The sequence below is a fragment of the Heteronotia binoei genome, chromosome 3, assembly GCF_032191835.1.
Source record: "Heteronotia binoei isolate CCM8104 ecotype False Entrance Well chromosome 3, APGP_CSIRO_Hbin_v1, whole genome shotgun sequence".
NCBI lineage: Eukaryota > Metazoa > Chordata > Lepidosauria > Squamata > Gekkonidae > Heteronotia > Heteronotia binoei.
Genome location: NC_083225.1, coordinates 107335336 through 107353106, shown reverse-complemented (window position 1 = coordinate 107353106; position 17771 = coordinate 107335336). Strand labels below are relative to the sequence as shown.

Genomic DNA, 17771 nt, shown 5'->3' with positions numbered 1-17771 from the left:
AAATACTTTTTCAACAGCTTCCAGTGAGGCAGGCAGATTTTCCTCAAAAATAAAAATTGTTGCCTAACATGTTTGATGTAGTCTGCCACATGTTCATCCACTGCTGGAAATGGCAATCAGGTTTGTTTGAGCAGAGTGATAAGCTGCAGTATTGCAGTCTAAGCTCTGCTCACAACCTGAGTTCAATCCTGGCGGAAGCTGGGTTCAGGTAGCCGGCTCAAGGTTGACTCAGCCTTCCATCCTTCCAAGGTCGGTAAAATGAGTACCCAGCTTGCTGGGGGGAAAGTGTAGATGACTGGGGAAGGCAATGGCAAACCACCCGTTAAAAAAGTTTGTCACGAAAATGTCATGATGTGACATCACCCCAGAGTTGGAAACAACTGGTGCTTGCACCTTTTTATTCTCATATACCTTCTATATTTTTTGTTGGTACTACATGGCTTCTGAGGCTGTGTAGTGACTGACGAAACGTGAAACATATTCAGATTTGTCAGCTACATCTTCTCTCCTGCTTGATGTTATTTTAAGTGGGAATTGCCTAATTCAGTCATATCTGCCTATAGATATGCAACCTGTCATTCCTGGGTACAAATCTCCAAAACCTGCGTGTAGGTTCTTGAAAGTGATATACTAAGAACAGAACTGAGTCATGAGATATCGCAGCCACATCTTAAAGAAACTGAAATTAACAAGATCGAAACAAAAGTATACAAAGGCAGTTATTTTTGTGGCATACACTGAATCCTAGACAATACTCCAGCAATGTACTAGGTGTGCACAGAATGTACTTATCTTGTATCAAGTCCCAATGAACCCAGATAATAACATGCACAGAACTGAGCTCCATATCTATTCTTACTACAATTCAGATTCTGCTTACCCTGGGAGGAACAGACTGCAGGTGTGCACAGAATGTACTTACCTTGTATCAAGTCCCAATGAACCCAGATAATAACATGCACAGAATTGAGCTCCATATCTATTCTTACTACACTTCAGATTCTGCTTACCCTGGGAGGAACAGACTGCAGGGCTGTGACATAGTTTTCTAGAGCAACACGCCGACGGTCATTGAGCATGGCTTCAACTCGTGCCATGTGTGTCTCCACTAGCTGCTGTCTCTCATTTGCAGCTTGTTGCTCTAGTGATTCTACTTTCTCTTGGAAATGCTGTTGCAAAAGGAAAAAGAAATACAAGTAAGCAAACAGGTATTAAAATAGTAGACACCACAAACTAGCTATCAGCATAAAATTAACTGTATTTAAAGTGATTTCTACTTGCACAGACTTAATTAGGAGTTTATTAGTATTTTGTTTGTTTGGGTTTGTGTTTGCTCTTTTGTTTTAAATTGTACACTGCCAACTTTTTCCTATGGCCCTTTTTCAAGACATGTCAGAAACTGACCTTCTTGTCACATGTGTCTATAAAGATTGTGTCATATGTGTCTATAAAGACCTAATGAAGGAAATTAGTTTTAACTTCATTCTCAGACTTTCATCAACATAAAATGACTAGGCTAGAATGTGTCTGACCAGGGAAACGATAGGAAAGCCATGAGAGTATCTTGTGCTTAAAAATTTAGAAAAAAGCATACAATCCTCACAGTATTTTTGTTACAATGTTTATTTCCATTTTTAAAAATCTAACTCATCTTCCTCCCTCCTGGAAATTAGGGTGTCAATGAATACAGAAGAGTTGTTGAGTATTTTCAGTTTGTAGTCAATCCTAAAACTGCAACCCAGATATCCAATGGGAATATACCTACACTTCTAGAGGTGGGCTAGGTCCTCTATATCCACAGATAATATGTGACACCAGTTGTGGTATAATATGGTTGTGTCAGACCCAGGTTAAATTCATCTGTCTACCACAGAAGCTTGCTGGGGGATCTTGAATGAGCCACTAGTTTGGTGTAGTGGTTAAGTGTGCGGACTCTTATCTGGGAGAACCGGGTTTGATTCCCCACTCCTCCACTTGCACCTGCTAGCATGGCCTTGGGTCAGCCATAGGTCTGGCAGAGGTTGTCCTTGAAAGGGCAGCTGCTGTGAGAGCCCTCTCCAGCCCCACCCACCTCACAGGGTGTCTGTTGTGGGGGAGGAAGGTAAAGGAGATTGTGAGCCGCTCTGAGACTCTTCGGAGTGGAGGGCGGGATATAAATCCAATATCTTCTTCTTCTTCACTCATTCAGCCTAACCTAACTCACTTGGTTAATATGAGGATAAAATGGAGGAGAGAGAAATTACCGTATTTTTCGCACCATAAGGCGCTCCGGAGGATAGGCCGCACCTTCCACCTGGGGGGCGATCCGCTGCCTCTTCCTCCCATCCGGCGCTTCCCCCGCGCCTGCTTGCCTGGCTCCATCTTCTTCAGGCAAGCACTGGGATCACTCCACGTGGCTCCAGCACTTCGCAAGCGCCGGCTGCGGAGGGGGCGGGTGCTTCCTACTTCCCTGTGTGCCTGCCTTCAGCTGTGATGTTTAAAGCAAGCGCTGGGATCGCTCCCTCCCCCCTCTGATCCCAGCGCTTGCTTTAAACATCACAGCTGAAGGCAGGCACACAGGGAAGTAGGAAGCACGCTGCCCTCGCCACAGCCGGCGCTCGCAAAGCGCTGCGTTTGCGGAGGGGGCAGGTGCTTCCTACTTGCCTGTGTCCCTGCCTTCAGCTGTGATGTTTAAAGCAAGCGCTGGGATCGCTCCCTCCCCCCTTCGATCCCAGCGCTTGCTTTAAACATCACAGCTGAAGGCAGGCACACAGGGAAGTAGGAAGCACGCTTCCCTCGCCACAGCCGGCGCTCGCAAAGCACTGCGTTTGCGGAGGGGGCGGGTGCTTCCTACTTGCCTGTGTTCCTGCCTTCAGCTGTTATGTTTAAAGCAAGCGCTGGGATCGCTCCCTCCCCCCTCCGATCCCAGCGCTTGCTTTAAACATCACAGCTGAAGGCAGGCACACAGGCAAGGAGGAAGCACGCTGCCCCCTCCGCAGACAGCGCTTGCGAAGCGCTGGGGCCACGTGGAGCGATCCCAGCGCTTGCCTGAAGAAGATGGAGCCAGGCAGGCAGGCGCGGGGGAAGCACCGGATCGGAGGAAGAGGCAGCAGATCGCCCCCTCACCCCCCAAAGGTACGTACCTTCGGACCATAAGACGCACACACTTCCCCCCCACTTTTTTGGGGGCGGAAAGTGCGTCTTATGGTCTGAAAAATACGGTATGTAAGCCACTCAGGGTTCCCAAATGAGAGAAAAGTGGGGTATAAATTAATTAAATGAAGAATGTTACCATCTATTACATTTTACCTTGTCCTTCCTTAAAGAGCACAGTGTGGTATACGTAGTTCTTCCCTGACAGTAGTTCTCATATAAGAGAGATGTGGATAGGCTCCAGCATCATCATGTAATTATCAGAATGAGTAAGTTGGGGGCCCACAGACCAACAAGCAACTGCATAGAGACGCCATTTCTGTCACTTTTCTTCCTCTAAGTATACAGAGGATATATCAACATGAGCAGAGGGGTTGTGCAATAGATCATGGTCCAGAATCACAAATCTTTGTCTATTGGAGGACAGGAGTCCTCCACAGAAGAGTAGTTGTAGATATACATGAAAAGGGTTAAATCTCCTTTACAGATGCAGGAGTGAATTGAATATTCTGCAGATGTACACTAGAAATTTGTAGTTGGATCCTATGACTAGCTTCTAGTAAGTCTTTCTTCAAAGGAGAAAGTTTTCTTCCAATGGAGAATTTTTTTTTCTGATGGCAAGAAGCATCCTTAGATGGAGAAAAGTCTATCTGTATTGAAGGAAGGTTAAGTGAAACAGTCATAGGATTCAACCCTATATGTCCATGCATACAAAATGCAGTTACTGGATCAAGATTTGACTTTTTTTAAAAAAAGGACTTAAATATAACTAAGCACACATTAATGCTGGGAAAATTACTTATCCAGAAACTGTCTTCCAAGTTCAGCAACCATTATAGTAATGCTAGAATTAATCAAACATAATAATTTATATTTATAAATAAAATAGAAATCTTATTTTATTTATAAGACAAAAAGGCACATTTGACAAAAAAAAAAAGTTCAACTTCCAGCAGGAAATCCTGCAAGATATTGCAGCAGCAAGGATCTTTACAATGCAATTCTATAGGATCACACTATTATCAAGAACAGTCACCCTTGTGGAAATATTTGAAATCTTGGTGGGGAGTAACTGAGACCAGACCTCTGCCCTTTTTATTGTATATCTTCCTCTACAACCCTGACAGTTGTGAGTAGAGGCTCAGCAAAAACATTATAAGGAACGACCAAAACTCTTAAATACTAAATTTGTTGGCTGGTTGTCCTGGCCCTTGGAATGTCCACTTAGCCAGGGTCAGGGCCCCAGCCTGGTGAAGCATGCTCCCATTAGAGGTTAGGGCCTTGCCAGATTTACTATCTTTTCACAGGGCCTGCAAGTGGAGCTGTTCCGCCAGGCCTTTGAATGAGGCACCAAGCATCCAAACTAAGTTAAATCAGCCTCTCTTACAGAAGTGCTGAAGTGTTTTATCTTTGACGGTCCATTTGAAATATGACATCATTGATTTATTCAGCTGGCTGCAAACTGCACTAATTTGAATCACTTGTCTCTTGCTCTGCAACCAGGAGGTTAAATTGTTTTAATGTATTGATGTTATTGGTCTTAACGTAATAGGGTTGCCAAGTCCAATTCAAGAAATATCTGGGAACTTTGGGAATGGAGCCAGGAGACATTGGGGGCGGAGCCAGGAACAAGGGTGTGACAAGCATAATTCAACTCCAAGGGAGTTCTGGCCATCACATTTAAAGGGACAGCACACCTTTTTAAATGTCTTCCTTCCATAGGAAATAATGAAGGATGGGGCACCTTCTTTTGGGGCTCATAGAATTAGACCCCCTGGTCCAATCGTTTTGAAACTTGGTGGGTACTTTGGGGAGAGGCACTAGATACTATACTGAAAATTTGGTGCCTCTACCTCAAAAAACAGCTCCCCCAGAGCCCCCGAAACCTCCAGATCAATTCCCCATGAGAATCGATCTCCACATAGGGAATAATGAAGTGCTCAGCAGACGTTTCCCTCCTCCCCCTCCCACCCCGTTTCTGGCGACTCTGAAAAGAGGGATTGGCCTCTCTACTCACGAGTTGCTGCCAACTTCTTCAAAGTAACACAGACACACCATCCCAAGAGGAAGCCTTTCAATCGGAGACTGAAGCCTCCAGAGGTGGAAAGGCACATGGTCCTCTGGGGGCGGGACTTCCCCCCGCCAGCCAGCTGACTGGGAGTGGGAAGGAGCCTGGGAAAGCAGAAGAACCCCCGCTGGGACCTGGGGATTGGCAAGCCTATAATGTAACAATTTTAACTGTTTGACTGTGTTGTAATCCTCCTTGAACCCATTCATGGGGTAGGGCAGAATATAAATTTACTAAATAAACAAACATTGAGATACACATGAAGTGACCAGCATGCTTGTTATATCTGCATAACATCAACATAACTTAGATACTAAACAGTGTCCATTTGGCTTGTCTGCTTTTTCCCCACTTGCATGTTCTGTTGAGATTGAAGAACTAACTGCCATTTCACATTATTTCTAAACTAGGGGCACTAACAGATTTATGTTTGTTTTTTGCCTGCACTTCTCATTTGTGGGCAAGAATCAAAGCGCAATATGCTGAAATATGCATGACAGATTGTTGTTAGTTCTCAACTAGGAGGTCTTAAGTCTCAGCATAGTTCATGAGACAGGCGGAAGAACCAAACAAACTGCTGCTGCCTGGTTTGCTCATGACCAGAATGCAGCCAACATGTAAAATAATAATAACTACTTCAAAGCACTAATGATTCCTTGTTGCAGACTTACTGACTTTGCAAATGGCACTACAACATAACATTCACACTGGGGATATTCTCTGTCCTTTCCCTTCCTGCACTCCTCCCCCCAACCAGAATCAATAGGTAGAAACCATGTCTTGATACTGTTATGATTTAGCAATACAACAATTACAATGATCCAAAAAGCACATTTGTGACAAGAAGGAATGAAGAGCACAAGAAGATATTTAGAAAAAATGGTGAGTTTAGAGGTTTCAAAATACAGTTTCCTGTTCAAACAATATTTCCCATTCATACAATCTGTACCAAAGAAAGTTAGGGAAAATAACACAAAAACAAGTTGAAAACCTGGAAAGTGGGGGCTTGCATGTCATTGTTTTTTCCAGTACGGAAAGCAAGACACAATAAAATATCTGTGTGGAAGCAGCCAGTAATACTACTTCAGAATTTTCAACATGCCCTAAAATGTGCCCACAAACTTTTGTTTTACATTACAATCTTAATTATTCTTTACCTGAATGACAGCCTTTTTATCAGCCTTTGGTAAATTCTTTGCTTGATGTTCTGCTTCCTCCCATTCCCTCATGACCTGCCAAAACACAGAAAATGAGGACATTTATTATAATTATATGTTGCCTTGAGAAGTTTGTGGGGAATGGGCAGAAGTTTAAAAAAATACAATGAATCTAATAACAAACCCTTAATATGAAACACTATGAGAAATGGTGCCTGATTTTTTTTTGTTTGATCATCATAACGATTTTGTGAAGTAGACTAGACTGAAAAGCATCAATTGTTGAACTAAATTGAGATGAGATTTGAAAACCACTTTCCATAGCTACTGCTCCGCCAGCACACAGTACGTTGGTTACTGTCTAAAACATGAATCTAGTCCTGACCTGGATAGACCTGGCAAGCCCGATTTTGTCAGATCTCAGAAGTCCTATGCGTGGGTCGCGGCGCTCTGGGAAGGGAAATAGCTCTCCCGGCCTTCGATGGTGCGCCATTGAAAGCAGCGCACCAGGTAAAGAGTCTGGGTGTTTTACTGGAGCCTTCACTATCGATGGAGGCCCAGATAGCAGCCACTGCCAAGTCAGCATTCTTCCATCTGAAGCGGGCAAGGCAGTTGGCCCCTTTCCTTGAGCGCCGGGACCTCGCAACAGTGATCCACGCAACGGTCACCTCAAGACTAGACTACTGTAATGCCCTCTACTTGGGGCTACCTCTGTGCCGGACCCGGAGATTGCAGCTAGTGCAGAACGCGGCGGCCAGGCTGTTGTTGGGACTCCCAAAACGGGAACGGCCGGGGCTATGTGAACTGCACTGGCTGCCGATTATATACCGGGTCCAGTACAAAGTATTGGTCGTTACCTTTAAAGCCTTATATGGCCGAGGACCTGCCTACCTGAGGGACCGTCTTTCCCCATATGAACCCCAGAGAGCACTGAGGTCAACGGGGAAAAACCGAATGACTATCCCTGGGCCGAAGGAAATTAAATATCAGAGTACCAGAGCACGGGCCTTTTCGATCGCGGCCCCTACCCTATGGAACCGACTCCCCGAGGAGGTGCGGGCCCTGCGGAACCTTGAACAGTTCCGCAGGGCCTGCAAGACCACCCTTTTTAAATTAGCATATTCAGACTGCTAAGAAAAACGGTAATCAAAGGTCCGCCAATGCGGTCTAAAGATCTATACCGCACCATAACTGTATTTATTGGATTGGTTTTAATTTAATGTTTTAATGTCTTATTGTTCTATATTGTAAATTTAAGGTTTTATTTATTACTGTATGTTGTATGGAATGTTGTTAGCCGCCCTGAGCCTGCCAAGGTGGGGGAGGGCGGGATATAAATGAAATTAATAAATAATAAATAAATAAGCAGGGCAAGTACTTGGATGGGAGACCTCTTTAGAATATCAGGAGAGGCAGAGGCAGGCTAAATCAAACTACTCTCTGAACGTCCTCCATGTCCCAGTCGGGGTTGCCAGAAATCACCATGACTTCCAGGCATGTGCTAATGCACACACAATACAACCTCCCACCCGAAGAAAACCTGAGTCTAAAAATCAATCACATTTCATATGCACAGGTACTTAGAAAATAATTTGGAGATTATTCAAATGAACAACTATACCACTGGAAGCACTTTAATTCATTTTTCGCTGATACGGATTTCACAACAACAAATAAGGAAAATGACAGGAGCATTGAAACTTTTTCCCATCATTAACCTTATGAATTTTTCATATAATTTTTTTGTAATCTGTTCTGTATCACTAAATGTTACCACAACAGCCTTTGGAGCAGGGAATGGATGAAAACTGGGGAAGGGGAAGAATGAATACCTTACAGAGGCTACAGTGAGCAGATTCTGCTAAAAATCAAAGTTCAAGCATTATCTCAAACAAAGCTTCTTAGAGCAATAAATTAAGAAATTAACTTCCTCCTGTCCAAGAGTCTGTATCTTTTAAGACTTAACCCAGGGGTGTTGAACTCATTTTTCATGAGGGCTAGATCTGACATAAATGAGACCTGGCCGGGCTGTGCTGTGCTGGGCCATGTGTGTACCTATTTAAGATTAGGTAGAACAGATATAATTTTTTTTTTAAGAACACAGACAGACATGACTAAAGATTTTTTTTAAAAAAACCATTAAAATAAAACATGCTTAAAACATTAGCACTTGTTGGTCTTAAAGGTTCTTTCTTTGTATTTCTCCCAGGGGATTCAGGGAACTGGGCTAAGGAAGCTCTGGTTCTTTCCCTCTCTCCCCAAGGGATCAGGAGAGGGAGGAGCTTCAACCAATGGAAAAAATTGAGGTTTTGCTCTGTAGCCTGATTCGGCCCCGGGGCCACATGTTTGACACCCTGTTAGATGGTAGGAAGCAAAGCTCTAGTCTAGCCTACCTCTGTGCGCCCTACCCGGTGACCTGACCCTGATTCCCACCCTGACGTTCCCCGTGTGAAGAAGGAAGGACATGTAAATCTAGATGAGGAGAAAGAAGGAGAACTGGCGGGGAGGGGAGGAACTACATTAATGACAGGAAGCTGAGCCTACCAGGAGAATGAAAGGGTCTATCTCTTAAGCTTCCTTCAGCTGCGGCTCCGAGAGAAGGGAAGATCGCAAAAAAAAAAAAAAAAAAAGTTGCAGGAATGCTTCTAGTGCAGATCAACAACCCCATTTTGACCACTCTTAACCTGTCCAAACGCGGATGCTGCAATGAGGGGAAAGAGGTCCGGCCTCTCTGTCAGGGGGTGCCATACAGACAATTAAAGTGAAGGGGCACTTTCCGAAACTGGCTGGGTGCTGCACTGAAGAAATGCAGTGAGGGGAAATAGGTCTTGCATTTCCATCAGGGGGCGCCGCACATACAGACAGTTAAAGTGAAGGGGCGCCTTCCAAAGCTGGCTGAGTGCTGCACTGAAGAAATGCGCTGAGCCTAGGTGGCGCACGGCGGCGGCAGGAGTGGAAGATGAAGTGGGAGTTGGCACTGATGGGCGGGAGAGATGACTGCCAGGCATGGCCCGTGGCTCTTCTTGTGGGGGGTGGCACAGTTCCTCGTGGAAAAGCGGAGCTGGGCTGCAGGAGCTTTGGAAGAACGCAGCTGACTTGCCCCATATCACCAAGACTGGGACCGGCCGGAAAGAGGCGGGCAGCGCTGCTCCTTCACCCGGCACTCTTGGGCTTTTGCTGCACGGGGCGCAGTTTGGCGCTAGCAAAGAGGGGGCGGGCACTGGGTTGGCTCTTTGCAGGGCAGCGGCTGGTTGCTAGACAGTGCTCTTGGGGGCGGTGGTTGACTTAGAGGGACTCTCTGCAGGTTGGCACTAGGAGGGGCCAGAGTTTCCAGGGGCATTGGATTAGGAGAGCACCCCCATGCGGGGGTACTGTGGGAGAGGGAGGCTGTTGCAGGAATCCCCAAGAGCACCCCAACTTGGAAGTGATGATGCCCAGCCCATCCGACGGCACTCCTGGGGACTGACGGGAGACCTCCAAAGAGCCAGGGAAGTGTGCTGGGCAGCTGGGCACCTGCTGGACATGGCGCCGCCCAGGCTGGCCCTGCTCAGGCTCTGCTGGGCTAGCTGCCTCCTACTGCCCCTCGCTCTGGGCTGTGGGCCGGGCAGGGGACCGGTGGGGCAGAAGCCCTACAACCGCAAGCCTCTCATGGCGCTGCAGTACAAGCAGTCGGTGCCCGAAGTTGCCGAGCAGACGCTGGGGGGCCAGCAGGAAAGCAGAGGGCAAGATCAGCCGTGACTCAGAGCGCTTCAAGGACTTTGTGCCCAATTATAACCCCGACATTATCTTTAAGGATGAAGAGAACACCGGGGCCGACCGGCTGATGACCGAGGTGAGTGCTCTTGGTGGGTCAGAGATATTAGTCCAGACCTCCAGATCCTTAGGTGTCTCCAGATTTCATCTCAGCTTAGCCTCCTTCCTAGGATATCAGAAATAGTTGTTAAAAAGCACTTCCCTCTAAACTGAGTTAGTTAGCTCACAGATTTTTAACCTCCAGCTCACACATTTTTGTCTTAGCTCAGGGGAAATGGCCCCGGAGCACACTAATTTATGCAGTAGCTCACACCTTTAATGCCCGTAGCTCACAAAGTAGAATTTTTGCCCACAAGACTCCACAGCTTACAGGGAACATTGCCCCTGAGCATGTGCTGACTCTCTTTCCATTTCCTTGCTAATTAAGAAAGCAGAGCAAGCATTAGAGCAGGGGTGTCGAACTCATTTGTTATGAGGGCTGGATCTGACATAAATGAGACCTTTTTGGGCCGGGCCATGTCAGGTTGGGCTGGGCCATATGTGTACCTATTTAAGATTAGGTAGCAAATATAAATTTTATAAAGAACACACAAAGCGAATATATATTTTTAAAAAACCTAAAACATGCTTAAAATGTTAGCACTCTTTGGTCTTAAAGATGCTTTCTTTGTATTTCTCCCACTGGGCAAAGGAAGCTATGACTCTTTCCTTCTTTCCCTAGGGGACTGGGGAGGAGCCTCAGCCAATAGAAGGAAGAAAGGCTTGGCTCAGTAGCTCTACTGTGCAACTGAGCAAGCCTTGCAAAGCAAGCTGTTATGCAGAAGGAAGCAAGATATAGGGAGAAGAAAGCAGATGGCAGACAGTTGTTTGGGGGCCTGATAGGAGACCTCTGTGGGCCTGATTTGGCCCCAAACTGCATGTTCGACGCCCCTGACTTAACCTATACTATCAATTCAGGCATCCTGTTGATGGTTCCCCTCTCCTTCATCTTTCTAAGGCATAGTGGCTTATAATTAAGTATTTAAGCAACAGTGTAAATCCTCTTTATCAAGCTTCACTATGACACTCATATATCTCAAACTGTTTTACTTTACAAATGCAGGGTTTCCTGTTTAGTGCTTTTTATAAGTATAATCCTTCACCAAACAATGGATTTTTGTTGTATAAATCTACCTTCAAATTAAAAATCAAAGACATTTGGCTGACACACATTGTGAAAGCCAACTTTACTGCCAAGGTGATATAGCTTATATTTCTCTTGAGCAAATGTTCACAGTCTCTTATCTCCTCAAACCTTTAAGAATGTGAAATTATACAATGACACCTCACAAGGCTGATCAGAGGAGATGTAAATTTGGAGACCAGAAGTTCAGCTCCAATGCAGGGATGATAAATGGTATGTGGAACCTGAACAGCATGATTATCTTTAAAAATAAAATGTCATGTAGCACCAGCCCAAGCTGGTTGTTTTAGAGGACTATGCTTTTGCTGCCAGTAAAATATGAAAGGTCTGTTTACACTAACTTGTCAGAAAGACTCATCTGTTTTTGTCAGACACTATCAATATTAATCAGTGCTACAAACCAAAGATACAACACTGCTTCCTTTTTTCCAAGACGCAGCAGCTTAGAAAAGTTAAATGTACTTTAAAAACCATAGTATCTATTTAAAAAATGATAGGGACACAAAGAAACAACACTCAAATGAAAGAAAATCCACTTAAAGAGAGTGAGGCACAATGATACCCCATAGTTGATTATAAAGCTACTCTTCTTCAATGAAAACACAAAGTTATCACAGGCACACATATATAGTACTTGGCTGCCTCATTCCATGAAAATGACAACTTTCAGACTGAGGTTTAAAGAAGTGAGTCATTTTAAAGTCAAACAGAATTCAGGATGCACAGCTTGATATAGATGTGTGGAGGGATAAAAAAGTTGGAGAAGGGGAATAACAAAAATACAATCCACTATTAAAGCAAATGCTAAATTATACCAATCCCATTAGAGTTCAAGATGTATATATGGAGTGTATATTAAACACAACTGATTTTTAGAATTATTATTGATACTGTATTAGACGATTTAAGAGAAAAGGCATATGGAGATCAAGGATATGACTATTCTTAAGACAACATTTCAACAATCAAATAAATGTATAGATCAGTAGAGATACACAGCAACACACCAGACCATTCTTCTCAGCACCAAGACCAAATTCCAAGTCACTGGCAGCACTGCTGTAGCTAGTGATACAGGGGGGGAAAGCCATTTGCTTGTTCCTATCATTATCTCCCAGGCCTGTACAGTCACCAACTAAGTCCAAAGTAAATCACTGAGATGTTGGAAGTGCCACTGAGTCTTTGTGTGTCAGCACAGTGTGAAATGGCCATAACCTTCAAAGATGGCCTCTTCATGGAAGGAAATTTGCTGTGTGAAATGCCTGTTCCTGTATCAATTTACTCAGAACAAGCTCAATGACGAATAACACCCAGATTAGAAAGGTAATGTGAAAAGGCTTGTGGTGGCCACAGCTTATTTGATTGAATACAGCAGTGGTGCAGTATGGAGGTGAATCCAACATTGAGCGACCTGCCCGCCACCCAATAACCACACCCCAAGCGTGCTCACTGGGGGATCAGACCATGGAGCAGGAAGAACCAGGGTCCTTGTGGGCACCAGATGCTATATGGTTCCCCTGCCACCTGGTGATGGAAGACAGCCAGCAGTCCCTGCCTTGACAATGCAGCTCTGATGGACATGGCTACTTATCTGCATATTTAGTTTATACTACTAACCCAGAGGCACACCAATAAATCATATTGTGCACTTGCAGACACACTGAATATGAGAGATACTCTATTAGATTTTATTTAATTCCAGTAGCTTCCTAACACAAGATGTTAAGGTAAGCCATCATTGCTCTTCGAGAAGTCAGCTAACATCTCAAAGGAGCCATTGTTCTAACTGTAAGCATATGTGTTCGCATTAAGTTTGGGATTTTCCTGAAAACAGACTATTTGGGGAGGTAAATTTAAAAAACCCAAAAAACAAAGAAAGCACCCTGGACTGGACAAAGTCAGTCAATGTCAAACTGGACTGGACAATGGACAATGTCAAACTAATCTGATCTTTTTTTGTGAGAAAGTGAGTACCTTGCTGGATCAGGGGAATGCTGTAGACGTTGTTTATCTTGATTTCAGAAAGGCTTTTGATAAGGTTCCACATACTATCCTTGTTGACAAGTTGGTAAAATGTGGTTTGGATCCTGTTACCATTAAATGGATCTGTAACTGGTTGACAGATTGCACCTAAAGAGTGCTTGTGAATGGTTCCTCATCCTCTTGGAGAGGAGTGACAAGTGGAGTGCCTCAAGGATCTGTCCCTGGGTCCTGTTTTGTTCAACATCTTTATAAACGATTTGGATGAAGGAATAGAGGAAATGCTTATTAAATTTGCGGATGATACTAAATTAGGAGGGGTTGCAAATACAGTAGAAGACAGAAACAGGATACAGGATGACCTTGACAGGCTGGAAAACTGGGTTAAAACCAATAAAATGAATTTTAACAGGGATAAATGTAAAGTTCTGCATTTTGGTAGGAAAAATCCCATGCATAGTTATAGGATGGGAGAGACTTGTCTTAGCAGTAAGTATGTGCGAAAAGGATCTAGGTGTCTTAATGGATCATACGCTGAACATGAGTCAACAGTGTGATGTGGTGGCTAAAAAGGCAAGTCAAATGCAATTTTGGGCTGTATCAGCAGAAGTATAGTGTCCAGATCATGTGGTGTGATGTGATGGTATCGCTTTACTCTGCTTTGGTAAGACCTCACCTGGAGTATTGTGTTCAGTTTTGGGCACCACATTTTAAGAAGGATATAGACAAGCTAGAATGGGTCCAGAAGAGGGCGACAAAGATGGTGAGGGGTCTGGAGACCAAGTCCTATGAGGAATGGCTGAAGGAGCTGAGGATGTTTAGCCTGGAGAGGAGGCAGCTGAGAGGTGATATGATCACCATCTTCAAGTACTTGAAGGGCTGTCATATAGAGGATGGTGTGGAATTGTTTTCTGTGGCCCCAGAAGGTAGGACCAGAACCAATGGATTGAAATTAAATCAAAAGAGTTTCCAGCTCAACATTCCTGAGCATTAGAGCGATTCCTCAGTGGAACAGGCTTCCTCGAGAGGTGGTGGGTTCTCCTTCCTTGGAGGTTTTTAAACAGAGGCTAGATGGCCATCTGGCAGCGATGAAGATCCTTTGAATTTGGGGTAGATATTTGTGGGTTTCCTGCATTGTGCAGGGGGTTGGACTAAATGACCCTGGAGGTCCCTTCCAACTCTATGATTCTATGAAAGGAATTTCCAAACCAAGGGAATTTTAGCTAAAACCACAAGAGACTGGTCAGCAGAAGCATTCAGAAGGGGCATCTCCAAGCATATGGACTCATACTGAATTAACCAATCATATCTGGATAGTAAATCTGTATAACTAATCAAATCTGCTTTGTATAATTATGAGTATAAAAGTATAAAATGGCCTGCACTTTCTGTATTCCTCAGAGACCTGTAGGATTTCATTGAGGGTCTTTTCCTCTGTACAGTCTCTCAAATAATTTATTAAATTTATCAAATCAAATAATTTATTAATAAATTATTTTCAGTTTCCTTTTTACTGCAGGACTCCAGGTGTGTCTTGAATTGGGTGAGGGGGGCACACTTGCCCACAGGTTTTGTGGAACAGCTCAGAGTCTCCATCTGCAAGACTCCTTAAGGGAGTCCCCAAAACCGGGGGAGGTTGTCATGTAGCATAGCCTCCCCCTACAAGGATCTGTCCCAATGCCCAAACTATGACAAAAAAGGAGAAAAACAAAATGTACACAGAAAATTTAACCCATAAAAACCAAAAAGGGAGGGTGGATGGCCAAGTCAGAGAGGGAAAAATGCAGAGGCTGAGCTGACCACATGGGACTATTTAAATAGCTGCTGGGACATCTTGCCTCTACCCCCAGCAAGCTGGCATGAACATGGCCTGCTGACAAAGCAGCAGATGATCCCACCCCCACCTAGCCTGAGGACAAGATGAGGCAGCCAGACTGCCATCCTGCTACTGCTGGGATCCTTGACCATGAACCCTCAGTGTGCCTGCTGTGGCAAAGTCATCTATCGACCAAGAAAGTCAACTGCCTACATAAGGTAACCACCTGGGGGGGGGATCTGGGTTGGGGAGGTGGCAGGGGGCGGCGGCAATAGCCTCAGCAAGCCCCCCTCAAGCATTATGCTTCACCTACTGGGAAGTCAATGTCCTCGGGGGGGGGGGGGGTTGGGTGGAATGTACTGCATTTGTTGGGAGTGGGGCAGGGGTCTCGGGACTTTGCTTTTCTTTCTGCAGGCACTCGAATTTAATAAAGGTCTCCTGTGAGGAGGGAAATGGAGCTCCTCTGTAACACCAGAGGCTCGGCCTATCCACAAATAGCCTAGAGACTACAGATCTAAGGAAAAGAATACAAAACCATAGGTTTATCTAAATTATAATATAAGACAGTTGTCTTAGGTAGAGCAAACACAACCCTGAACTCCCTACTGCCCCCTTTGCAGAGAATCTTGGCTCCGATCACAGGTCTGGGCAAAGCATATGAACAAAGAATGATTCCACCTTTTAAACCTTTCTGCCTGCTTTGATGGACCTCGCTCCCCCAAATCTAGAGTTAGGAATCTTATCCCTCATGGAAGGTACTCTAAATTCTTCCAATCAGGTTAACTGCTGGAAGCCTCAGGTGACCATGCTTGCTGGCCCCGCATCATCTGGGTGAGGGCCAGCCTGGCTGGCCAGTTCAAATCTTGGGAGGGCACCAACACCTTTCCAGTTGTTTATGTCAAGGGGAGGGGGGGTTCCCCCTAAAGCCCTCTCCTGTCAGCACAACAATCTGGCCCTTTCAGATAAGTCTTGGCCATGTTTGCCGCAAGAGGAGCGCAATAAAATGCCCAGAGCATCAGGAGAAAGAGAGATTGGGTTTCTGCTCAGAGATAAGCCATTTTGGCTTACTTGCTAAAAGAAGAAAATACAAGGAGATACTTGTGGCAAGCATGGCCAATACTTACCTGAAAGGGTCAGATTACTGTGCTGACAGGAGGCTTTAGGAAGTCCCCCTCCCCTTGGCATAAACAACTGAAAAGGCAGGAGTTTCGGGTGACCAAGCTGGCTGGCCCCACATCATCTGGCTGGAGGCCAGCCTGGTTGGCCAGTTCAAATCTTGGTGGGCTCAATGTGATATAGCACCTACTCAGGGTGATTCAAGCCACACTGCTGATGGATATGGCAATGCAATTTTCAAGGGATCCCCACCCTCCCTTCTTGTTTTTCAGGTTTTCGGTGGGTTTTGATTTTCTGTCACAGCCAGTGGTTTTGCATATCAGGGCAGATCCTTTAGAGGGAAATTGGCCTGTGTGCCCACCTCCGCCCTTTGGGGGACTCCCTTAAGGGGTTTGAGCCACCACGTGTGAAATCCAACTCGGGGGCTGTGCCCAGGTTCACTGGTACCATCTAGAAGTACCAGCTCTTGTGATACCAACGATATTTGTCACTCCTGGGTTTTGTCCCAGCAGGCAGACTGTGGGGCATTGTGATGTATGTGCATAGCAGGTGGGTCACTCAATTTCTAGGGTCCATTCCCATGTTTCACCAATGCTCCTTGGTTTGCATTCACTAAAAGCTGTGGTCTGATTTTATTCCAAAAGATGATGTGGTGTTTCTGTGGACCTCTCCTGCAATATTATATTTTCAGGGGTTCCTTGATGCACTCTACAGCACCCTATGAGGGCTGTTTGGGAACGATGTGTTATTATCGTATTGGCTAAGGGTTGGATATGCTGCTGGAAGATAGGCCTTGTGAGATATCGTTGACAGGCACGCTCCTATAAATTGTATGTTCTGAGTGGGATTCAGGTTGGATTTTGCATGATTGACCTGAAGACCTAGTGCAGACAGGAGGGACAGGGTAGATGAAATGTCCTTCTGAAGTTGTTCCCTTGTTTGGGATATGACCAGCCAATCGTCTGTATAAGGGTAAACGGAGACCTGTTGTTGCCGGAGTACTGCTGCCACCACAGCCATACATTTCATGAAGACTCTCAGTGCTGTAGAGAGACCGAAGGGAAGAGAGCGGAATTGATAGTGCTGATCTTCGATAGCAAACCTGAGGAATCTTCTATGATGGTGAGATGGAAGTAGGCATCTTGTAGGTCTATCGACGCCATCCAGGTCTGCTCTGGAATGAGTGGTAGAATAGATTGTAGAGTGACCATGCGGAATTTCTTGTAGCGAATATGAAGGGTGAGTTTTCAAAGATCCAGTATAGGGCACAGCTCCCCGTCTCTCTTTGGACCAGAAAATAACGGGAGTAGAATCCCGTGTGATGGAACTGCGGTGGAACTGGTTCTATAGCTCCCTTGTCCAGCAAGGTGGCGATTTCTGATTGTAGAGGAGGAGAGGGGGTAGTAGGTATGAACCTGTGGAATTGTGGAGTCGAATCGAACTCTATGATGTAACCCCTGTGGATGATCGCCAGGACCCACGAACCCAATGTTATGGATTCCCACATGGGGTAGAATGGTCGTAGTCTGGTGGTGGCATCTGGATGGTATTGTGGCTGATCGAGAG

At 45.1% G+C, this 17771-nt stretch overlaps 1 protein-coding gene across 4 annotated transcripts in view; it reads right to left on the bottom strand.

Moving 5' to 3' along the window:
* Positions 1-17771, bottom strand: part of APP (amyloid beta precursor protein) — a 295204-nt gene that overhangs the window by 72810 nt on the left and 204623 nt on the right. For all 4 annotated transcript variants that reach the window (XM_060234377.1, XM_060234378.1, XM_060234376.1 and 1 more), the window contains 2 exons: positions 6358-6432; positions 1011-1169 (listed from right to left, as the gene is read on the bottom strand). In XM_060234377.1, the coding sequence (XP_060090360.1) occupies positions 1011-1169; positions 6358-6432 (234 nt within the window). The remainder of the gene's footprint in view (positions 1-1010; positions 1170-6357; positions 6433-17771) is intronic.